Source organism: Typopeltis vanoorti, chromosome 7, assembly GCF_054136105.1.
Source record: "Typopeltis vanoorti isolate ZY-2024b chromosome 7, IOZ_Tvanoo_1.0, whole genome shotgun sequence".
Classification (NCBI taxonomy): domain Eukaryota; kingdom Metazoa; phylum Arthropoda; class Arachnida; order Uropygi; family Thelyphonidae; genus Typopeltis; species Typopeltis vanoorti.
Genome location: NC_143555.1, coordinates 17,603,282 through 17,628,820, shown reverse-complemented (window position 1 = coordinate 17,628,820; position 25,539 = coordinate 17,603,282). Strand labels below are relative to the sequence as shown.

Here is a 25,539-nt window from a genome sequence, read left to right as displayed (position 1 = left end):
ATGCAATGTGTCACATTATGACATTCAAACACTGATATTTCACTGAGAATAAGTGTGATATTCTCAGTGAAATTATTAATAAACTTTGTGTTTATGTTTAAGTGGTTTTTGTTGAGAAATTTTGCAGCTACATCTGTTTGTAAATAATTTTGATTATAATTTTAATTGTAACTAAAAAATTTAAATATGCATATTAATTAGTATTTACTGTAGACCTACTAACAAATTTACTTAAGTTTAGCTGCAGTGGACTAATCTAAGATTCAAGGTCCGTGGTGATCTGGCCCTTGGTCAGGTGGTCCAAGTTGGGTTTGGCCCTCAAAGACAAGTTGTGTAGGCCTGCTCAATACCAAGATAATAGTAGTAATAGTGATAATAATAGCTTGCTAACACTGGGCCAAGTAACGATCAGATATCTGCAGTGGATTTTTCTTCTATCAATCTACATTTCAAGACAATGCTTTCAGTGTTGGCATTGCAATTTCCTTCACCTCTTAGATTATATTCAATGCAATTAGGAAAGCAAGGACAGAAATCATTCCTTGCCTACAGAGGAGTGTTTGTAGAAGAGTGCAGTGGTTAATGGTTCATTCCCTATCAGCAGTAATAATCCACACAATTTTACTGTGGATTCTAAACCCATGAGGATTGCATAATGTTTCTTTCTAGCCCTGCATTATCCACTCATCATTCAGTGGAAAAAAGGAAAGATTTGAGGACTCGGATCAAGACAGTGAAAGGAGACAGGATGTTTCAATATAAAAACTTCAAAAGGAAATGTGAGAGAGTGTCACTGGAATGAGAAAAACAAATGAAAGCTTGGCTGTCAGAAGTCTAATGGTAAATAAAATGAGAAGGTTCCAAAAAATTGAGATTATATGAAGTAAGTATGAATATAAGACAGTGATCAGAGTATTTGGGGTTTGAGAGATTGAAGGATGCTAGTGTAGGTGCAAATAAAAGCATGAATGGTGTATATGATACATGTAGTACATGTAGGCTGCTTAGGAAAGAAAGAAAAAAAGAGGTAGAAACCAAGAGAAAGGAATGCTCATCAAAGAATGCCAGAGAATAGAATGATAATTCTATTCTCTGGGATATTCTATATATGAGATTCTATCTTAAGAGGAGTTCTTTGTCAGGGAATGACAAAATCATGTTTTCCAGTTGCCATGATTAATGATGTTAGTGATACTATTAGTATGCAAATGATAAAGTGAAAGAGTTGATTGTTTTGGCAGGTACAGATGATCTGAAAGGAGAAAAGTATGGTATGAAGGAGAACATGAAAGAGTTACTGACTGTATCAAAAGAGAAGAGTGAGTGTACAGATTGCGAGTCTGTTGTTGCCATGGTATGATATAGGTGAATTGCAAAGAAGAGCAATAATTGCAAATGACTCAGTGTGTAGTTGAGCAATGGAATGCAGTTTCTTGATGTATGGAATGAGTTTCATAGCCAAAAAGAGTTAAATAAGCATTTATAAAGTTTGTATTTAATTGGATTTCATTGTTAGCAGTCTACAAAATGGGCTGCTTACTATAGCAGGTTATGTGTAAAACCAGGGAAACTAGAATTGTTAGGGAGGAAGTAGGTGTGAGGGTGCATGCAACTAGCGATAAAGCAAATAGGTGTATGATCGATGAGAAAATGCAGACTTGAGTCTCTAACGCAGTAAATAAGAATGGGATTGTGTGCACAGCTTAAGGTTAATGGACCTATGAGGTTTATATCATTTATATATATATTACTGAGTTGCAGTAAAACTCAGTAAAAGAGAAAACTGCTTTTGAGGCTGTCTGGTGTGAGATACAAGCTAACACGACAAAGTATTTGCCAAAACACAGGAGAGGTACAAGAACTTATATCACATCAGTGTCATGATGTGCAGAGATGGACATCAGGATTGAGAAAGAAGAAGTCACCTATTTATTAGTTGACCATGTTTTGATTTTCCCAAACTGGGACGCTTCTATACAAGACAATAACTGGTATGACAAATATATTAATATTGACTTTTAACTTTAAATTGTTTAATTGGCATCAGAATAATTGTACATTTAAGCATGGTGCTTCCAAGAAAAGCAAACAAAACAGGTTTATTGGTAACTTAAAAAAAAGTAAAGGTATTTTATTAATTATGTATGTTTTAAATGTCTGTTTTGTTTTTTGGAATAAAACTGTTAAACCTTAAAAATAGTTTTCAGTCTATGAATGTTGATGAGATTAATGATTATTTTAAACAATGTTCGTAATATTTTTATCCACTGTCTTTATTCCTTCTGAGCTGTAGTATACCACTCATATTTATCGCTCGAGTCAACGTTCTTTAAAATTTTTTATTTTATTTTTTTTTATTATTATTATCTTGCCATAGAACAGTGTGCAGGTGAGTTCAATCTTAATTTTACAATACAACAAACTTTTAACAGTTGATTCCAATATTTTACTTTTTTTCTTCTGAATACACATTGTTCATCACTGAAAATATTATTTCAACTGTAGCAGATGTACCAGGAAAGCAGAATATATATTCTTTGACATGAGAGAGGTTACACAAATTTATCTTTTGGCTCTTGAAATGGGAGAACAATCCAACCCACTTTTCTTCACTAGACAAGTTTTCTTCTGTTTGCTTCCTATTTTATTTTTAAAGATTCTTAGCAATCACCAGCTCATCATAAAGATTATCCAAATCTATAGCTTCAAACCCAACTAGCTCATTAACTTTTTCTGTAGACTTTTCTACATCAGGCCATAATAAAGGTGGATGCTCCGAGAGGAGGTGAGAGCATGTGTAGAAAGGAATGGGATGACCTGGGATCAAGAGGAAACAGTTGGAATTGAAAAGGGTTTTAAAATGAATAAGCAGAAAGGGAAATGGCCCCAGTCGAGCATTGAGAGATTACATCAAGTGGGTGGTATCAGTGGAACTATCTGTAGATCCAGAAATGAGCTGTTGTGTTTGTATACAAATGCTAGAAGTATAAGAAACAAGGCAGATGAAATGGTTGCATTAATTACATCTGTTCACCCAAAGATTGTCGGAATAAGTGAGACATGGTTGGAAGAGGACGACATCCTGACAGGAATAGAGATGGAAGGGTATGTTTTGTGAGGATAGAAAGGTTAAAAAGGGAGGGGGAGTGCTATTGATGATAGAGAAGGAGTTATGTCCATACAAAGTAGAGTGCAAGAGGGAAATAATGCCAGTGGTTTTGAGGCAGAATGGTGTGAGATAGAGGTGAATGGAACCAAATACTTCGTTGGATGTTATAGACCAGGAAATGTGGGTGGTGGTGGTGATAATGAAATGTCTAATCAAATTAGCCAAGCAAATAAGAAGAGGGTGATCATTATGGTGCTTTTAATTATGGCATTATAGACTGGAATGATGAAATAGCAACTGGAAGTAAAGAAAATGAGTTTCTCGAGTTTTTGAGGAATAACTACCTCAGACAACTGTAACAAAGGGCACGCGAGGATCGGGGGTCTTGGATTTGGTCATCTCATCAGAGGATGTAATTATAAATGAGGTGTCAAATCATCCACCAATTGGTGAGAGTGACCATGAGGTGATTACCTGGGTGGTTGCCAGCAGTGCAAGGACCCCTGTGAAAAAAGGGTATATGTGGAACTACAAGGGGGGAGGGTGATTATGAAGAGCTCGGGAGACAGCTTGAGGGTGTAACATGGAATGAGGAGTTAGCTGGAAAAGCAATCAGTGCAGCTTGGGGGATTTTCAAAAACTATCTAGTAGATGCAATGTCTAAATATATTCCAAGGGTGAGAAGGTTAAATAAAGTAGATGTGAGATGGATGAATAAAGAGACTAAGCATGCGATACAGAGAAAGAGGGCATTGTGGAAACAGCATAAGCGAAGTGGATATAACCAATTCCATGAGGTCTAGAAAGACCATGCAAGGAGGGTGACTTGGTTGGTGAGGGTAGCTAATGAAGCCAAAAAGAAGCCTAAGGAATTCTTTCGATATGTAGCCAGCAAAAGAAAGAATAATTATGGAAGGAATGACATTGATTGGAGAAAATGGTATAAAGACAGCTGTTGCAGAATGTGTGGTGGAGATACTTACTGAGTAGTTCATACAGGTCTTTCAATCTTGAATGTGACCTCATGGAGAGATTGAGAGCAGTAGATGATGGGGAGGAGAGACTGACTGTAAGTTAGCAAGAGGTTTATGGGGAGTTGAGTAAACTAATAGTTAATAAGGCTGTCGGACTTGATAATATATCACCATGTATTCTGAAGGAATGTGCCAGGGAGTTGACACCTGTCTTGACATATTTTTTTAATACGAATCTTGCACTTGGTCAAGTCACTAAGGAGTGGAAGGAGGGCAAGATTGTGCCACTTCATAAAGGAAGTGATCGAACTCAAGCATTAAACTGTAGGCCTATCTGTGTGTCAGGTGTTGTGGTTAAGTTTTTGGAGAAACTTGTGAGAACTAGGATCCAGAGTTGGGTTGACAACAATGATATCATCTTTGATGGACAGATTGGAATTGCTAAAGGGAGGTCATGTTTTAGTAATCTACTTACTTATTACAATAAAGTGACTGCTTGCTTGGACAGAGGAGAAGGATACATGGTGATATACTTGCATTTCACAAAGGCTTTTGATAAGGTACCTCATGATAATTTTGATAGTCAAACTGGAGCGGATGGGGTTGGATATTAGATTGGTGCACTGGATTGGGGATTATCTGATAACAAGTTGTGTATGGGGGAGCGATGTCGAGGAAAAGGAAAGTCACTTGCAGAGTGCCTCATGGATCTGTTTTAGAGCCATTACTGTTTAACTTGTATGTTAATGATATAGGTGAAAATCTGGATGGAGATATTCAGTTGTTTGCAGATGATGTAAAGTTGGGACGAACCATGAAATGTAGTGAGGATGTTGTGACCTTGCAGGAAGACTTCAATAAATGGAGTGATTTTCCATGGAAATGGGGATGTGAGTTCAATGTTGCAAAATGTAAGGTTTTAAAATTTTGAAAACAAAGATGGGATGCAGAATTTATGCTTAGTGAGGATACATTGTTGGAAGTGGAAGAAATAAGAGATCTGGGGGTGACAGTGGATAAGGATCTGAAATTTAGGGGACACATAGCCAAAATTGTGAAGACAACACAAAGGCTTAAGGGAATGATGCAAAGGACACTGATGTGTAGAAGTAGGGAGATTCTTGTTCCGCTGTATAAGGCTTTGATTAAGCCACACATGGACTATTGTGCCCAGATTTTGTCACCTGGTTTTCAGAAGGATGAAGAGATGTTGGAAGGGATTCAAGGGCGACTGACTAAGGTAGTTTCTGACCTCTGGAATGTTGAGTATGAGGAAAGATTGAAGAGATGCAATTTGCAGAGTCTGGTGGATAGAGACCTACAAGTTGGTAAGGGGTTGTTATAGGATCAATGCTGGAGAAGTTCTACAGAAAATAGTGGGAGATCAGGGGAGAACCAGAGGTCATCCCTGGTAACTGTATAAAGAAGGTGCGAGTAGGGGTGTGAGAGGCAGGTTTTTTTCATGCAGAGTTTTAAATGATTGGAATGCCTTGCCTGAGAGTGTGGTGTCTGCAGGGAGTTTGAATGTGTTCAAAGCATGGTATGATGAGCTGTGTGTGTGTGTGATAAAAGGACCTCCCAGAATGAGTCTTTGACTCCATGAGGTCTTGGTAATAATAATAATAATGTGTTATTGTTGACCCAAGCAAAGGATCTGATATCTTCACCAAAGCTGTTTTGCCAATTTCAATGTAAGACATGTATCTCTCATAAAAGGCAGTAACTTCTTGCATAACAACTGCCATTAATTAATCTGTTCCTTGTCTTCAAATGTTTGTAATACACCCTCTGCCCAAAAAGAAACCGAACTTTTGATAGAAAATAAAACACAGGCCAATTATAATTATCCAAATCATTTATTTCAGTCAATATACTTTCCCTCAGCTTCGATACAGCGTTTGGCATGGGCAATTAATTCGTTAAATGAGTTTTTTATATCGGTTTTTGGGATACTGTTGAGGGTTATGGTTACTGCCACTTGAATTTTTTCAATGGTGTCGTATCGCTTTCCTTTCATCGGCAGATGAAGCTACGGGAAGCGAAAGAAGTCACAGGGTGCTAAATCAGGTGAATACGGCGAGTAATCCAACACTCAAACTTGTTTTTTTGCTCAAAAACTGTCTCGCAATGTTCAAACGATGAGATGGTGCATTATTGTGCAAAAGTGACTAGCTGCCTGCATCACGATATTCATGCCGCATGCGACGAATTCTCGCTATCAATCGCTTCAAAGCTTCGAGATAAACTCACCCCTGACTGTTTGGCCAGGGGGAACGAATTCTTTGTAGGATAATGCCCTTGGAATCGTAGAAACAAATCAGCATTGTCTTTAGTTTTGGCTTCTCCAGGCAACTTTTTTTTGGATGCTCCTCTTCTGGTGGTCTCCAATCAGCACTCTGGTGCTTTGTTTCAGGCTTATACTCAAAACACTATGTTTCATCACCAGTAACGATCGTTTCAAGGAAGTTTGAGTCCTTACGAGCAGTTTTAATGAGGTTTCAGTGTTCAATTTGATACATTTTCTGTTCGTCGGTCAACTTGTGGGAAACAAATCACGAATTCAATTTATGAAGGCCCAAACTCTCGGTCAAAATGTTGTGCACAGTTGATTTTGGAATTCCCAATTCATCTTCGATCAATCTCATGGATGATTTTGGGTGTTCTTTGATGCGCACTTTTTGGATGCTTATTTCGCTCAACCCAGTTTTTGGATGGTCCGGCAGTTTTCGTCTTCCTCAAGCTTCTCACGACCACTTTGAAATTGCTTAAACCACTCGTAAACTTGAGTATGTGATAAGCATTCATCACTGTATGCATTTTGAAGCATCTGATGCATTTCGGTAAAACTTTTACCAAGTTTAACACAAAAGTCAATCGGAGCTCTCTGTTTGAAATTTATTTTCCGACCGTTCGTCAAAATACACTATCACTCTTGGCACTATAACTTCGCTTCTAATGAAACAAATGTAATAAACAGTTGACACAACAGTAATGGCGGTGCTGCTTTCGATAACAAAAAGATACAACAGGTGGCGCCACTAGTTTCTTCTATTTTCGAAAAGTTCGGTTTCTTTTTGAACAGAGGTGTAGTTTTTTGGTTCCCTGTGGCAAAAATATACTTTCTAGCCTTTCCTGAATGTTTGTTCTCAGTTTTTCAAGCTCAATAGTCACTTCAGTTGCAGTTGCCTTCATTGTCTCCGTAGCCAAAATGGTTTCATTGAAGAGACGGAGCTGTCCATGCACAAAATGGATCACAGGTACATTTCTCGGCACTCACTGTTGAAAAAATTACTTATAATCACTTTACAGTGCTCTAATGAGCAGAAGTAAGACTTCAGACCTTCATGTGAAGAAATCGTTCAATAGCTGGGAGGAGGGATAAGAATCTTGTATTTCCATTTTTCAGTAATTTCCTGTATTTCACTTGTGCAAAGTCACAAAAATCTTTCAGCTGATATATGTGAACGGTATAAATGTAAAAATACTTGTACACTTTAATGATCAAAGCTTCATTGTCTTTTGGAAGAACATCTACTGCAGTTTGTAGACAATTGTGGACAATATGTGTGCCCCACAGCCAACACCAACAATGTTTCTCCCCAAGTCTTTCTTCAAACGTGCAAAAACATTATTTTGACCTTGGCATTTTTCAAAGTTGGTGTTGCAATTATCACCACAGAATCCTACAATTTTAGTAGACAGTTTGTGTTTCTTAAGTGATTCTGTCGCTATTTCTGATGTCTCACCAGAGAGTGTTTCATCATCCAGAAGTTTAACCTTTATTCTATATTCAGGCATGAAGTACCTCACAACGACTAGCAGAAATTTAATTTCTTTCCTGTTTGATGTGTCTGTTGTAATTGTGACAAAATTACATTTCTCTGAGTCCTTGTAGAGTTCATCGATTACCTTGGGTCTAATTATGCTCAAGACGATAGCCTCACATTTTGTTCTGGCAAGTGCAAATTTTGGTTCAAAAAGTTTAAAAATCAGTTTAGAAGAACAATCAGAAGTTCTGAAACTTGCATCATGTGAAACGGAATGAAAATATTGCTTCTTTAGCTGCAATTGCTAGGTCCTTTTCCGTAGGATCAGTTTTTGAAATACATAGATAATGAAGAATAACCTGCTGCACCTAACAAACCAGCTTTATGCTTAGCACTTCAGACATTAAAGTGGTCTTTAATGTCTGACTACCCGCCATGTGCTACAGAGAAAACTGAGTCACAGTGATCGCATCGCACCCGATCAACTTCTTCACAATATCTCTTCAAAGAAGGAAAATTCTTTTGTAGTTCATCAGTGAACTTACAATTCCTTTTAGGCATGACAAGGATAGGAACAAAGCAGAATTATAACATAAACTAAATCAAAACACTCTTGGCACACATCAAGTTCATGTCGTGAATAAATAATATTCTAGAGTTTAGCGCAGCATCGTTATTTTTATAAACTTTAATTTGTTTTTCTATTTTTACTTTCCCTCCCACTCATGATGATGTTCAATAGCAATAGTAATAATATGTAATATTATGTTTTCCCAGGCCAATTCACAAATCGACGGGACAGGACCTTCAAATCGGGACATATGGTCAGCCCCTATTGACATTCTTCTTAAAGAGATGTAGGTTGAAATTGTCATCATCATCACTTCCTGATATGTACCCTCATCGAATGTACAGGATAATTATGATAGTACTAAAATAATAAATTTAGGTTAATCCTTTATCCAAGCGTAAGCAAACAAAGTTTGCACCAGAAGTATCTTCAGGACTGAGACATTATACATATCTGCATGGAAATGTGCTTTGCATTATGGGAGATACTGAGACAAGGAGTGATGAGAGCTTGGTCCACCTTTACCACGAGTTGCCTCAGTCCTGAATATACTTCAGGTGCAAACTTTGTTTGCTTACACTTGGATAAAGGATTAAACTAAATTTATCATAGTCTAACCAAGTGAAAAAAACTTCCAACATGATAGTACTAACTTTCGATCAATAATTTTCCTCCAAATTAATCTGTTATCTATCAAGATTCCAGTATTATCAGATCTTATATTTCTGTCTTTAAGTCACTTTTTACTGTATCAGTCCATCTACATCTTCATCTTTTTCTGGGTCTTTTCCCTGCCAACCTGACAAATAACACTTGTTTTGCTAATAATTTCTCACCTATTCTGTTTAAGTGACCATATCACCTGAGATTAGATCTACTAACACATTCCTGAATGTTAATAACAGCAAGTTCTTTCCTAATATGCTTATTTTTAATGTGATGCTATCACTGGTGTCATGTGTTCACTCTATTAATCACTCCACCAGCTCTCAGATTCATAAGCTAACCTCCCTACTGGCGAAGTGGATGAAATAGTGAAACCAAATTGCACTTCTTCTTATCCATGTTATTCAATGATTGTTACAGAATCGTATCCAGATTTAGCTTGATGTCTATAGACGTTATGGCTGGTTGGGGGTTAAGATACGTTTGAACAGTCGTGTATACAGCTAATTTATGTTTTGACTAATTTCTTTCTTATTCCATATAAATTTATTCAGCTGATTTCCTACCATACCAGCTTTATTTATTCTGTTGTGTATTTCCATATTTAATTTATCTACTTTACTAAAAATTGCACCTAAATAGCTGAAATGTTTTACTTGTTCTATAGGTTCACCATTCAGGATACAGTTCATGTTTTCAGTGTTCCTGCCTGTTTTCATTGTCTTTGTCTTTTTATTGCTGATTTTCATACCAAATTTATTACGACAGTTATTCAATTTAGCCAGGGAATCTTGCAGACTTGTATTGGATTTATTCAGAAGTATAACATCATCTGCATAAAGTAATGAGCTAAGATTAACATCACCAATTTAGATATTGGATTTATTACCACATTCCTTCATCATGTGATCCATATAGATAATTAATAACAGTGGAGATAATGTGAATCATCACACAACTGATTTTACCTCAAACCATCTTCCTGTACCTCCATGTCTAACTGCTGACTTGTAGCTTAAGTAGAGACTATGTATTGCTTGATATAATGTCCTATTTACACCATATAAGTGTAGCATTTTGAAGAGCTTTCCTCTTTGCACCTTGTCATATATCTTTTCTAGTTCAATAAAACTTAAATACAAATCATTGTTATATTCCCGAGATTTCTCAGCTATTTGTCTTAAAGTGAAAATATGATCTTGACAACCTCTATTTGGCCTGAATCCACTTGTTCTTCACTATGCACAATTTTTCTTGATGGATTTTAGCTGTTTCTCAAGTATAATTGCATAAATCTTACCAGGAACACTCAGTATGTAAATACCTCTGTAATTCTCACATTCAGTTCTGAGGACTCTGCTCCAATCATCTGGAATTCGACCCTCTGACAGGCTTTATGAATTATTCATTGTGACCACTGTAAAACTTTTATGCCTCCATGTTTGAACATTTCTGGCTGAATTTAATCGACTCCAGCTGCATTTTCACATTTCAGGTTTTTGATTACTTTTTCTCCTTCAAGTATGGATATGTACTCTTGACTGCATTCCTGTTGGGAGTTTTCATCCATCATACTGATACTGCTTGTTTCATTTAGCAGTTTTTTAAAGTAATTACCCCAGACATCTTGAATACCTTTATCTTCAATTTTCATGTCACTTTTATCATCTCTGATTCCTGTTACAGTACTCTTTCTTTCATTTCTAATCTTTTCAATATGCACCAGAATATTTTTCCACCTTCCTGATATTTATTTTCTATGTTCTTACCAAAGGCTTCCTGTGACTTTTGTTTTTACTAGTTTTTCGCTGTACTTCACTTTCTTACGTTTTTCTCTATATTCTCTGGGATGGGATAATTGGATCTTAATTGGATCAGTGACTGGTTATCAGTTAGGTATCAGAAAGTTGTATATTGGGGTGCAGTATCCCGAAAGAGGAAGGTCGGGGAGGCCTCAAAAAAGGATATTACTTGGATAATGAGGCTGGAACAAACCAATATGGTCAATATCCGTAATTAGCATTATGATGATGATATTGGGATGGGTTTAACTAGTGATATGCAGCTGTTTGCAGATGATGCAGAATTGGGGGGGGGGGAGCACTGTAGAGGCAAGTGAATGTTATGGCCTTACTGGAGGACTTGGAGGACTTGAATAGAATACTTGAATGGCAGGTAAGTGGAACTTGCAGTTCAGTGTTGCAAAGTGTAAGGTTCTGAGATTTGGTAAGCAGCAATGTGATGCAAAGTATACACTTGGTGGGGAAACTTTAAAAAAAAGTAGAGTAGATAATAGATCTAGGAGTGATGGTGGACAAGGACCTGAAATTCAGGGGCCCATATTGCACAAGTTGTGAAGACGTTACATTGGATAATTGCAATGATGCAGAGGACCCTAACATGCAGAAATAGAGAGGTTATGATCCTATTGTATAAGACCTTGATCAGGTCTCATATGGATTATCATGCACAGATTTGGTAGCTGGGTTTTTATGGTGACGGGGATATGTTGAAAGTTGGTCAGTGGTCTTTGGAAATGTAGAGTACAAGGACAGATTGAGAGAATGTAAGTTTCAAAGCCTTGTGATTAGGAAGAAGACTGGGGGGGGGTGGATATTATTGAGACATATAAGCTAGTCTGGGATTGTTATCAGATTGACATGCAAGAGATTTTTCATAGAATGGGAGAGGGGTAGAACAAGAGGCCATTGCTGGAAATTGTATAAGGAGAGGAGGGTGTGAGGAGAAGAATTTTTGCGTGGAGAGTTGGTGAGTGGAATGCATTGCCTGAGTGTGTGTTGTGAATGTTGACACATTGAATCAGTTTAAGGCATGGTTGGATGAGCATTGTGTTCAATAGTGTGTACCTCCCACAATGAATCTCTGACTCCAAGGAGGTCGAATGATGATAATAATAATTCTGTAAGAGCACAAGCTGACTTACTCACCAGGAACTTTCAAAATGCTTTCTTTTTTTCCTTCACTACCTCTTTAACTTCCTGAGTCCACCATAGAGTTCTGATTTTTCTATTCCTATAGACAACCTCACCACATACCTCTGGCTGAATCATTCAATGTTTTCTTCAGGATTTGCAACTAAATCTCCAAGGTTTGGTTCTTCTTTTCAAACGCTTTCATTTTTTTCTTTGATGTTGGTATATTTGAGTCTGTGGTTTGCCTCTGAAAGCTGCTCAGCCTTGAGTTGTTTTAAAACTTTCTTACACTTTCTTCTTTTCAATATGAAATTCAATTTTATCATACTCAAAACTAAATAGAAACAGTGATCACTTCCTATTTCAAATCCTCTATATATTCTTGTGTCCTGAACAAGTGGGAAAACATCGCTATCAACTACAACATAGTCAATGAGATTTTTTTTTTATTTCTTGCATCTTCTCTCCATGTGAATTTGTGCACATTTTTATGTTCAAACATGGTGTTAGTAATAGCTAATCCATGTCCTGAACATAAATCCAGCATGCATTTACCATTATTCTTGTAGATAAGCTTATACATTGGTTTGACATATTTCTAATTTTTTAGGAAATGACAATGTACCTGGTCATCAAATTATCATCTCTTATCTGCTCCATCAAAGACTTCCTCTAGACATACCTGGAGTATACAAAGTCCCTTGCAGTTGCATATTTTCTTAGGATTTTTCAGAGCTGAAACAAGATTTAGAGTAATCTCTTTTTGAGATGGGGTGGGGTTAAATAGTTGGGGAGGTTGTAGCTATTGGCAAAGAAGGTGTTAATGATATGGTTAAATTCAGTAGTTAAGTCATTGCTATCTGAACTGATTAATTTTGCCCTGTTATATAGCGTTTTTATAATCCCATATTGTTTCGGCGGGGGGGGGGGTGTTGACTGCTGGCAAATATATCTACCTCAGTGTGTAGGTTTTCTCTAAACAGAAACAACCAGGGATCCATCAAGCTGATGTAATCAGATTGTCTAGGAAAGGGAAATTGTTGTTGTTTTCCGTTTCCAAGGTAAACTGGATCCTGAGGTTATTGATTGTTTAAGTGTGTTGTGAAATTGTGGAGTGTATCCAGGCCATGCCGGAAAATGGCGAATATATCATTCACATAGTGTAGCTAAACCGTGGGTTTATGTGGGGGAAGAGTTTAAGGCTTTTTCTTCAAAGGTCTCCATAAAGAAGTTGGCCCAGGGGTGGCTAGAGTAGAGAACCCTCTATCTGTTTGTAGAGATTATAAAAACCCTGTATAACAGGGCAAAATTAATCAGTTCAGATAACTTTGCCCTAACTACTGAATTTAACCATATCCTTAACACTTTCTTAGTCAATGGCTACAACCTCAACAAAAAATACTAAAACCAGATAACCACAACCCCCCCCCCCCCTTCATAGCAGAGATTACTCTAAATCTATCACCATTTCATATATCTGGAGTACATCCAAAGAACTAATAAAAATCCTAAGAAAATATGACCTCACAACTAGTTACAAATACAAACCACATGAGAAATTATATCTTATCTGCTCCAAAGACCAGCCACTTCCTCTAGACATACCTGGAGTATACTAGGACCCTTTGTAAACTGACCTACTATTGCCAAACAGACAGGACAGCCAATATCAGGATATCTGAACACAAGAACTATATCTGGTTCCACCAATACATCCACTCAGGACTTGCTGACCATCCATTGGACACCCACCACAGAATGCACTGGAAGAAGGTCAATTTATTACATCTCAGCAAGTACAAGTATGAAAGATTATTCCTTGAATCAGCCCCAGCTCTGAAAAACTTCCTGAACCTCAACAAATTTGGGTGCATGAGACTGCCCCAAATTTGAGACACATACATTCTAAGAACATCAGCCCAATAGCCAAGACAACCCAATTTAGCTGGCTAGGGGACACCTTTTATGACTCAAGGACCAACTTCAGTCTCATTTGCTTAGTGTGAGTACCTGCATGCACATATCATTGTTTGGTGATCCCTGAAGATGACAATGTAACATCGCTGAAATATAGGTAGTTATTAATTAAAGTTTTTATAATTAATAATTTAGTTTGCATTGCCATTTCCTACAAATTAGAAGTATTTACCATTATTATTAGCTTTCTGCTTTTCTCCAAATTTTCCCAAAACATTTCTGTATGTCTGGTAATCATTTTGTATTCTGCTGTTTAGATCTCCAACAAGGACCAACTTTTCTTTTTTCATTGAGTTGGCTGCCTTCTCTAATGCTTCAAATAAATTCCTCCATTTCTTTCTGGTGGAACCTTTTGTGGGAGCATAAACACATATAAGTCTCATTGTCTGGTTCCCCATTTTGATATTTGTCCACATCACTGTACTTTATATTGCCTGCTATTCAGGAAGATTATCATCATATTTAGTGTTATATACTATGGCTACTCTCTCTTTTCCCTGACTGTCATTGCCACAATATTTTGTCTTCTTTGTTTCAGTCATGTCTATTATGTCGATCTGGTATTTGTCCAGTTCTTCTGCTTAGTTCCATTTCTTTTCCATTGATGCTTCTTACGTTGATAGTACTAATTATGATCTTTGTTGATGTTGAGTTGGGACGTGTTCTGGGATTTGTTCCAGTAGCTGACTTTTTGCTGTTTGCCCTGGTTTTCCGATGAAAGTCAGTGTGTGTGTGTGTGTGGAGGGGGGGAGAATTGTTTAACCAGGTAATGCCTAAGCTGGCATGAAATTCTGTCATTTTAAACTTGTTGGGTTGAAATTGTTGGGAAACACATCACTGAGAAGGCTGTTCCAGAGGTATACCTCTGGAACAGCCTTCCAGAACTGGAACGATATGCCTCTGGACAGAGGCAGAGGTATATTAAATAAGTGAGGAAGAGGAGAAGGCGGTTTAGCTGCTGCTCTTGTTTTAAGAGGCTTAAAGGCTCGTGGAGGAATATTTGCTAATTCACTTAGAGACACAGAGCTGAAACGCTGCATTTGTGAGATAGACACTGAAGTCAATCTCTGAGGGAATGATCATCCATCTCCTCTGGACAGCATTAAGAATTTTTTTAAGGAGGTTTTAGGTGCACAATCCTTAACATACTGTACACATATTTGGGATTGTGCACCTAAAACCTCCTTAAAAAAATTCTTAATGCTGTCCAGAGGAGATGGATGATCATTCCCTCAGAGATTGACTTCAGTGTCTATCTCACAAATGCAGCGATTTAGGATTTGTATAGGGTTACTAGCTGGATGAGTGTGAAATAGCTTCTTGAGCAGAAAAGAATGCCAAGTTTTTTAGAAACTTATTGATGTGATGTGTTTGCGCCAAGAGAGTTTGGAAGTAAATGTCAGTCCAAGGAGAGAGAGAGAGGAAGAGAGAGAGTGTCCTGTCTGGTAATGGGCATATTACCAAGGATGAGGGAATCTCACAAACGGGATCTCAGGTAAACTGAGATCCCCTTTTGTGAGAGAATAGGCAGGACTGATTAATTGAAGATTAATTGATTAGATGAAGATTAGTGTTTAAACACTAATTTTCATACATCCTTCAGTGGGACAAGGATAACTTTGTGATCTTCAATGCAGCAAAATACAGTCCTATATAGGATGTCTGGGAACTATGTGGTTTGTCAGAGGAGTAGGATGAATGAAGAGTGATATTGTTATCAAAGCTATGGATTGGATTTGTAGTAATTGAGAGTAGGTTATTTATGCATAAGAGAAAGAAGGTAGGTGGGAGAACAGAGCCCCTGAGACACTCCTGCATTGGTGGCAACGTTAGAAGAAAGTTAGAAGATGACATTGCAGTCATGATGGATGACTGCATGTCATCCATCATGACATGCAGTGAATGACCAGAGAGGAAGCTGTCTATCCAGTTACAGAGGGCGGCAGGTACACTAAAGGAAGGCAGTTTGCAAAGCAGACCTTGATGTCAAACACGATCAAAAGCCTTGAACATGTCAAAGGCAACAGCACATTTCTCCAAACCTTTTCATAGCATGTTTTGTATATTACTCACCATGCTCAGTGATGAGTGATATACAAACCTTTCAAATAGCACATGTCCAGTGATGAATGATAGGGGCTAAGATATAAGCCACAGATCTGGATTGGCAGAATCCATGCTAGTGGTCACCGATAAACTGGTGAGCTTCTAGGAGTTGGATGGTAAGCTTTTTGTCTCCCTTTTTTTTTTGGAATGGGTTGGGTATATGTTAGTTTCCATGAGGATAGGTGCCTGCTTAGTACAGAAGATTGAAGAGACAATAGAGGACAGATGCTAGCTCTGGAGCACAATGTTTAAGTACAGTAGGAGAGATGTCATCACAACCAGATGACTTTGTAGTGTTCAAGTTATCTAATACTCGTAGTGTTCAAGTTGCCTTTCAGCAGATAGACATACATAAAAGTTGTCTAATACCTTTTATGTATGTCTATCTGCTGAAAGGCAACAGAAAGTGTATGCTGCTCAATTGCTGATATGGAAGGAGGTGATTTGCCTTTGTCATCTATGCAGAAGTTAGAGGAAAAGAGTGATACTATGAGATTGGCTTTTTCTTTGGGTGCTACAACAATTGTGCCATCTGGATGGGTGAGAGTGCAGGTGAGCAGAAGTTACATCAAATAGCTTATGTGAGGGATCAGAAGGCACGGCTACCATTTGGACAAGAGATTAGTTTTTTGCTGATTTACATTTATTGTGTCCATCTGCATAGGCTGAGTATGAAGCTTGGGTTCTTGATGCAAGCCACCTGTGGTAAACTGAGTTTTTTCTTCTACTGCTTTCATACATCTTGGTTTCTGCTATAGGCCAGGGAATGCAAAGAATGATGTGGGTGATATGTATCAGTAAATAAATAATAAGTAGAGGGAGGGTAATTATTGTGAGTGACTTTAATTATGGTTAGGAGGAAAAGTAATAGGGGTAGAAGGGAATGGAATTTGACCATCTTCTTAGGAATAATTATTTAAGACAGCATGTAATGGAGGGTACAAGAGAATGCTGGACCTTGTGATTACATCTGAAGATTTGTGTATAACTAAGATGGGTATATTTCTGCTAATCAGCAAGAGTAATCATTTTAGTTTTTGGAAAGAGAAGTCAGAGGGAGCCAAATCTGGGGAATAGGGTGGATGCTCAAACAATTAATAGCGTAGATCCCTTAATTTTCCCACTGCCAAAACACTTTTATGGGCAGGTGCATTGTCCTGATGAAGATGATTTTTTTTTTCTTCTGCAAACCAGGTCTTTTCTCACTAATTTTTTCGTGTAGTCTGGTTAAAAGATCGGAATACTATTCCCAGGTTGTTGTTTTACCCTTTTCAAGATAATTAATAAACAAAATGCCTTTAGCATCCCAAAACACCAATGCCATGACCTTTCCTTTGGGGCTGAACAACTGGCTTCTGTCAACTGTTTTGACTGCTGTTTGGATTCTGATGTGTAATGGTGAATCCAAGTCTCATCTATAGTAAGAAATCGATGTACAAAATCAGTTTTATTCTTGTTAAAATGCTCCAAGCACTGTTCAGAGATTTTCATGCGAGTGCGGTTTTTGATCTGCTGTGAGCAAGTGTGGCACTGGTCATCCAATACCATATCGTGCACTTGATCAATGATTTCTGGTGTTGTTACACTTTTTGGACGACCTTCACGTCGATCATCTTCAAGGCTGGTACAGCCATGTTTAAACTCGGCAGCCCATTTCTTAATTGTCGAAAATGAAGGGGAAGAGTGCCCATAAACTTTTATGAACTTCGAATGAATTTCTTTTGGCGTTAAACCCTCTTTTACAAAGAATTTTATAACTGCACGATACTCAATTTTATCCATTTCAAGGGATAAAATTGAGTATCGTGCATAGATGACAACACTTTTGCTTCAAACAGCTGTATAAAACAAACTGCTTGATAGAATGACTTGCAATTTCACATGGATGTTTATGACAGATGTGTTAGAAATCAGTTTTGTAGCAACATTGAGAGTGGCCATATTTTTGACAATGGTGGAATTGGCTAGTTGATGCCTTCTGTTGTAATGGTTCTGGTTTTATAGTCAGGTCACAGACAGTTTTTATTATTATACGGGCACCTCCATGGAGTCTGAAGACTCATTGTGGGAGACCCAGTCTGTTCACACAGTCTATCATACCTCTCCTTGAACTCATTAACAGACAGAGTACTCACAACTGACTGGCAACCCATTCCATTCATTCACAACTCTCCAAGAAAAAAATCTAGTCCTCACACCCCTACTAACCACACCTTTATTCAACTTCCAGGAATGACCCCTTGTTCTGGTCCCTCTAGCCAAGTGCTGAAACATTTCTCCCTGCATCAATCTTATAAAACCCTTTTAGCAACTCAAATGTTTCTATAATATCCCCTCTTTTTCTCTTATCAACCAACTTCTGCACTCCACACACACACATACACACACACACACCCTCAATCTATCCTCATAGGCAACATTCCACAGGCCATTCACCATCTTGATCACTCCCCTTTGAATCCTCTCCACTGCCTCTTCATCCCCAAGAAACCCAGGGAACTCAAGACCTTATAAAGAAGAATAACAACTTCTTTGTCTCTGCATGTAAATATGTTTTTCAATAGGCAAGTAATCTTATGGGCTGCCTTAGCAACCTTGACAATATATCCTGTAAACTTTAACTTTGTATCTACCACCACTTCCTAAATCTCTAGCTTCATATATTTCCTGGAGTACAAATGCCATTAATGTGATACATGGCTTGTAATCTGTTTTTCCCAAAATGCATAACTTGACATTTCTCCACATTAAACTGATACCCATTATCTTTTGTCCATATTGACAGCCTATTTAAATTATCCTGCAAGCTCTCCACATCACATTAATTAACTATTACTCTACCTAATTTCACATAATCAGCAACCACTGAATATTTTCTTTTCAGGTTATTTCTTATATTTTCTATATATTCTCTGTTTTGGATCATAGATCTCTTGGTACTGTTTGTAGATTTCCACCAGGACCAAAGGCATTAGTCATTTATCTTCTTGGAGCATGTGGCTAACTTTATCAGGGTTATGTCAGTGGTTTGGAAGTCTGTTTTGACTTCTTCAGTGATTGGATTCTATATTATACTATTTAGTAGCTTGACGCATAACATCAAGGTGCTACTAAATGGTATAATATAGAATGTAAAGAATATAAAACCAGAACCATTTCACATTTTAAAGTGAACATGTGGTACTGGATGTTTTTATCATCCAAAAAGTCAGCGAGTACAAGGTAGTCAGCTACCATCTCTGGCTTTATTCCGACCCCCTTATATTTGTTGCTGTGTTTATAAAATTTATTTTATGGTTTTTGAGAGATGTGGCTACTGCCATACATTGTTCCTTAGTTTGCATGGTTACTGGAGGAACTCTTTTCTTATTGTGGTTCCTTTCTGTTTCTGTGGGGATACAGTTTCAGTAGATGTTGGTTCCTTGCATTGTTTTTGTCTTCTGATTTCATGAAACTCATTGTGTTCCTTAGATGTTTCCAAGTTAAATCTGAAGCAGTTTGTCAGTACCAAGTAGGGGACTCTAATCTGTTCTCATTGTATGGAGTGGCTATTGGCCTCGCAAGCTTAACCTGAATTGGCCAGGCTATTTTGTCTGCAGGAATTCAAAGAAACTTCTGAATTTTGTGAACACCTGCTTGACCTCTAGGCTTTCTCCGTGAAGATTGCCCATTACAAATGGGCAATACAATTTTGAATAAATTAAGAGAAGGAAATAAAATTACTGAGAAGAAGGAAAGAGACAGATTACTGAAACAAAAGACATTATTGTTTCAATAATCTGATTGCCTTTTATAACAATAATAAGAATAGTTGTTCGGAGAAAGTTATATACTGTGTTTTTTTGGGTGTCTATGTGATAAGCTAATATTTAAGTTGTGGCATATAGATTAGCTTCCCTGACACCTGCTTCCTTTTGTACAAGGAAGCAGGTGTCAGGGAAGAAGACCAGAAGTGGGGGTTCCATTGAACCCCACTTCTGTTTGTCAGTGACATTTTTGTTGGATTGCAAGGGGATATTTAGTAGCTTGTAGATAATGTGAAACTGAGAGAAAATTAGTGTTAGTATTAGTGACATTTTTAATGTTGTGGCCTTTCAGGAGCATTTGAATAAGTTTCACTGGTGGGCAAATGAATGCGGATGCCAATTTAGTCTAATTAAATGTAATGTAATCTTGAAATTTAGGATCCATCAATAGAAAGTTGCATACCTTGCATACCCTATTGGTGGAGCTGTACTAGAGGAAGTGGAGAAGGCAAGGAATCTTTGAATGATGGTCAGTAGAAATTTGAAGTTTAAGGAACATAGTATGAAGGTGGTAAAGGCAACTCTGGATATTAACCACCAGAGATAAAAGAGTGGTGATTCTGTATAAAGTCCTAATCAGACTGTATCTGGATTGCTGTGCTTAAACTATCACTGGAATTAAAGGGAATAAATTAACCTTGAAGAGGATACAGAGGTAGATAACATTAATGATATCAGGACTATATCATATCTAACACTATGTTAGTTATGAGGATGGACTGAGGGCATGCAAACTGCAGAATGTGACGGATAGAAGATGAAGTGATATGATAGAGCGGTAGCAGGATTGATGTTAGAGAGAGAGAGATCTTTTGTATGGTAGAACAAGGGAAAGGAACATCTGTTGAGTAAGAGGATGGAAGTGTTTTTTTGCATGGAGAGAGGTTGGACTGTAGAATGCTTTGCCTGATAGGGTGGTAAGAGCACAGATGTTAATGAGTTAAGGGAATGGTGTGATAGACTGTGTTAACTATGATGGGCCTTCCATGATGATAAGGTAAGGAGAAAGTGCTAGATGATAAGCGTGTGATTAGGTGCACTGAATGTGATTAATGTATATTGATCGAGCAACTAAAATAGTAATTAATTAGCAATTGTTATTTATTAAACAAAATCTGAAAAGATAAGTGCAAGCTAATTTACTGTTAATACCTTGAGGGAAATTTTTAATTCATTAGTGCCCAAAGAAAGCTCTTCTGCATGCATTAAAGTTGAAAGTATTTTGGTCTTCATATAAAGTGATAACTGTTATTATATAACATTATATATTAACAGGGAATTGTAGGAGGGCAGCATCCAACACACAACCTACTGCTTGGGCTACTTAATCCATCATCTACACACTACACAATCTATAATCCACATAACATCATTTAATAACTGGTAATTAGCTTACGGAATTAACAATGCATATAAAGTATATTAATTAAAGGCAACTTTAATGAATAACTTCTATATTTCGGCAACGTCACGTTGCCATCTTCAGGAACACTAACAAAGCAAATGAGGAAGAAAGCAAGAAGCTAGTATTGTTCCTAAAGTCCTAATGGTGCCTTCTGGCGGGATAATTTGGTTGTCTTGGCCATTGGGGTGAAGTTCTCATAATGTAAGTCTCCCAAATTTGGGGTAGTTTCATGCACCCAAATTTGTTGAGGTTAGGAACGTTTTTTAAAGCTGCTGATGATTCCTTGAATAATCTTTCGTATTTAAACTTGCTGCGGTGTATTATTTTAGTTTTCTTCCAACGAATTCTATGGTGGGTATCTAAGGCATGGTCAGCCAGCCCAGAGTGGCTGTACTGGTGGAACCGGATGTAGTCTTTGTGTTCTGAAATCCTGATTTTTGCTGTCCTGCCTGTTTGGCAAAGTAGGACAATTTGCAGCTGCAAGGGACCTGGTATACACCAGGTAGGTCTAGGGGAAGTGGTTGGTCTTTGGTAGAGCGGATAAGGGATGCCAACTTTTTATATGGTTTGTAACAAGAAGTAAGGTCATATTTTTTTGAAGATATTGGTTATTTTCTCAGAGGTGCCCTGGATGTGGGGGATGGTGATAGATTTGGTGGAATCTTTATTGTGGAGGGGGGTTGTGGTTTACTGGTTTTAGTATTTTTTGGATTTTTTGAGGGTTATAGCCATTGGCTAAGAAAGTGTTGAGGATGTGGTTTAGTTCAGTGGTTAGGGCATTGTCATCTGAGCAGATTAATTTTGCCCTGTTATATAGTGTTTTTATAACCCCATATTCCTATGAGCGGGGGAGATTGCTGGTGAATGTATCTGCCAGTATGGGTGGGTTTTCTGTAAACAGAGAAAACCAAAGATCCATCAAGCTGGCAAGTGATTAAAGTGTCTAGGAAGGGGAGGGTGTTGTTTTCCTCTTTTTCTAAGGTGAACTGGACTCTGGGGTGTTGGTTGTTTAAGTGTGTTAGGAAGGAGTGGGGTGTATCTGAGCCATGTGGCCAAATAGTGAACACATCACCCACGTATCGAAGCCAAATAGTGGGTTTTTTGTGGGGCAGAGTTTAAGGCGTTCTCTTCAAAGGTCTCCATAAAGAAATTGGCCAAGGGTGGGGAAAGTGGTGAACCCATGGATGTCCCCCGCCCTCTATTTGTTTGTAGAATTTTCCTTGCCAAACGAAATAGCCTGAGTTCATTGTGAACTGAAATAGGGCTGAGATATCAGGAGGAAACTTGGCTTGGATGAGGCTCTAGGGTTTCTTTGAATGGGACATTAGTGATTAGGGAGGAGACGTCAAAACTGACCATTATGTCAGTGTGTTGGAGTGAGAGGTTTTCTATACTGGTGACTTTCTTAAGGAGTCTGTGGAGAGTTCTAATCTGAGAGCTAGTAGGATTATATTCAATAGGGAGGTAAGTAGTACGGTCTAGTACCAAAGCATTACGCTTACCTGTGTAGTCCTTTTGATTGAGAACCACGGTGGTGTTTCCCTTATCCGCTTTGGTGATTACTATTTTTTTGTTTTTCTTCATTTCTAGTAGGGCTGCATATTTGTCTTTGGATAAGTTGGTTTTTAGAGGTTTTGCTTTGGTTAGAACACCGGCTACATCCAGTCTGATGTTGTTGGCGGTATGGTTAGGAAGGTTGTGAATCCCATGTTCTATTTGGATTATGATTTCCTCGGCAGGTATTCTTTTAGGAGCTAGGGCGAAATTGTGGCCACATGAAAGTGCAGTGAGTGCTATGGGCTTTAAAACTATGGATGAGAGGTTGACTACAGTGTTGAGTGGTGGCTATGGTAAGGAAGTAGAATTCTTTATCAGGTTTTCATATTTTGTCAAGTGCCGACTACGTATTTTTTCAAATTCTTTTCTTGCCGAAGCGCATGAGACATCATAAAGAATCGTCCAAAGATCATGGCCGAGCATCTGAAAGCTCTTCCTCTAGTGCCCGTAAGGTTTTGTTTTTGTCAGCAAGGGGAACGTGCGTCGCAGTAATTTTTTCTCTTAATAGGGCGAAGCTAGTGCGATGGTAAATATGCAGAGCTTTCTGTGAAGTAAAACGGTGCTTCATTTTAACACAATTAGGGATTACCTTGTTATCCAGGCAGCATTTTAGGAACGGCAGACGATTTAGTTTTCTCAATATCTTCAACCTCATTTTTGCCGTATTGATGGGCCTTTATTATCAAATATTGTACTGACAGCAAATATCAGGATTTCAGAACACAAAGACTACATCCGGTTCCACCAGTACAGCCACTCTGGGCTGGCTGACCATGCCTTAGATACCCACCATAGAATTCGTTGGAAGAAAACTAAAATAATACACCGCAGCAAGTTTAAATACGAAAGATTATTCAAGGAATCATCAGCAGCTCTAAAAAACGTTCCAAACCTCAACAAATTTGGGTGCATGAAACTACCCCAAATTTGGAAGACTTACATTATGAGAACTTCACCCCAACGGCCAAGACAACCAAATTATCCCGCCAGAGGGCACCATTAGGACTTTAGGAACAATACTAGCTTCTTGCATTCTTCCTCATTTGCTTTGTTAGTGCCTGCGTGCACATACCATATTTGTATGTTCCTGAAGATGGCAACGTGACGTTGCCGAAATATAGAAGTTATTCATTAAAGTTGCCTTTAATTAATATACTTTATATGCATTGTTAATTCCGTAAGCTAATTACCAGTTATGTATGACCAAAGTATAAGCCTTTGCTACTAGAATTAACATCATTTAATGCTCACTAATCCATTTTTGTCTATTAATTATATGTGTTCTCTGGCCAGTTGCCTCTATAAAAGGGATGAAAAGAACCAAAGTATCTAGAAAACCCTGCATCCTCCATGTGAGATTGGCTCATCTCACGTGGAGAGTGAAAGATTCCAAGTATCTTGATTGTGCAAGATACTGGAGGAACATCTGACCATATTTATTGTATATAAGTTATGTATAGTTTCCTTTTTTTCATATTTAATTATTATTTCCCTGTATATTTCACCTATCAAATCTAAGCTGATCTCATTGTAATGTATCCTAATTTGTTGTAAATCATGTTGTACCACTTACTACTGTACCACTTGTGTTTGGATACGTATCCAAACACGAAATTAAAAAAAAAAAATAAATAAAAAAATAAAATAAAATAATTTATGTTTAGATTATAATCTGCATATAGGTTTTTTTTTTTGAAAATCCACTGTTTATTGATTTTTTTTTTTTAAGGATATGAAGTGACTGCTTTTGTTCGTGATCCATCTAAATTGCCAAAAGGATTGCAAGTACAGCACGTTATACAGGGTGATGTGTTAAACAAAGAGGATGTTTGCAAAGCACTTGCTGGACAAGATGGGGTAATTATCACGCTAGGAACTCGGAATGATTTAAGTACGTAAATTTGAATATAACCTTTATGAATGGGAAATAATGTGCAATTTAAAAAAAAAAGCTGTATTTTACTTAAATATTCTAGTAAAATACATATCACTGGCATGCACTAGAATACATATATCAATCGCAGCATTCACTAGATCTTTGTCATCCATGGTGGTTATTGTTATTTGGGATTATGGAAGAAACCACATGGACTTCAAAGATGTTGTGCATGCCACCATTGATATACATATTCTAGTGCATGCCAGTGAACTATAAGGTTGTGAAGTCAATGTGCTAGATTGGTTGTACATGTGTGTTCTTCTGGCTGGTTTGCCTATCCTGTAGGATGAAAAATCTAAGTTTCTGGAAAAGAAAACCCTGCCACCTCTATATGAGACCAACTAACTCACCTTTAACTGGAAAACCCTTATAGAATTTTCTTTGCATCCTAGATGGGATTTGAACTTGCATCTTTTCAGTGTTGAACTTCGTGGAATTGACAGGCTAGCTATATGGTAAATTATGCAAGATTTAAAGTGCTCAGGAAATTTGGTCTCCAAATGTAAGATATCATATATTCACAGTTTTCTGTGATCAATGAATAACTCTTGTAAACAGTGCAGCTGAATTTGATTACTGCAGTTAATCTCTCTATAGTATATGTCAGACTCATGAATTTTATCACTAAAATGCGTATATGTATATTTATATAGATAGCTCAGTCAGTATAGATGAAGCCCCTTTTGTTGGAAAGACCTAGGTTTGAATCCCATGCAGGATATGGTGAAC

General features: G+C 37.7%; 1 protein-coding gene across 2 annotated transcripts in view; it reads left to right on the top strand.

The window, feature by feature from the left end:
* The window catches only part of LOC150104516 (flavin reductase (NADPH)), a 92,747-nt gene that overhangs the window by 15,036 nt on the left and 52,172 nt on the right, over positions 1-25,539 (top strand). For both annotated transcript variants that reach the window (XM_090395702.1, XM_090395703.1), the window contains exon 2: positions 24,601-24,762. In XM_090395702.1, coding sequence (XP_090251828.1) covers positions 24,601-24,762 — 162 coding nt within the window. The remainder of the gene's footprint in view (positions 1-24,600; positions 24,763-25,539) is intronic.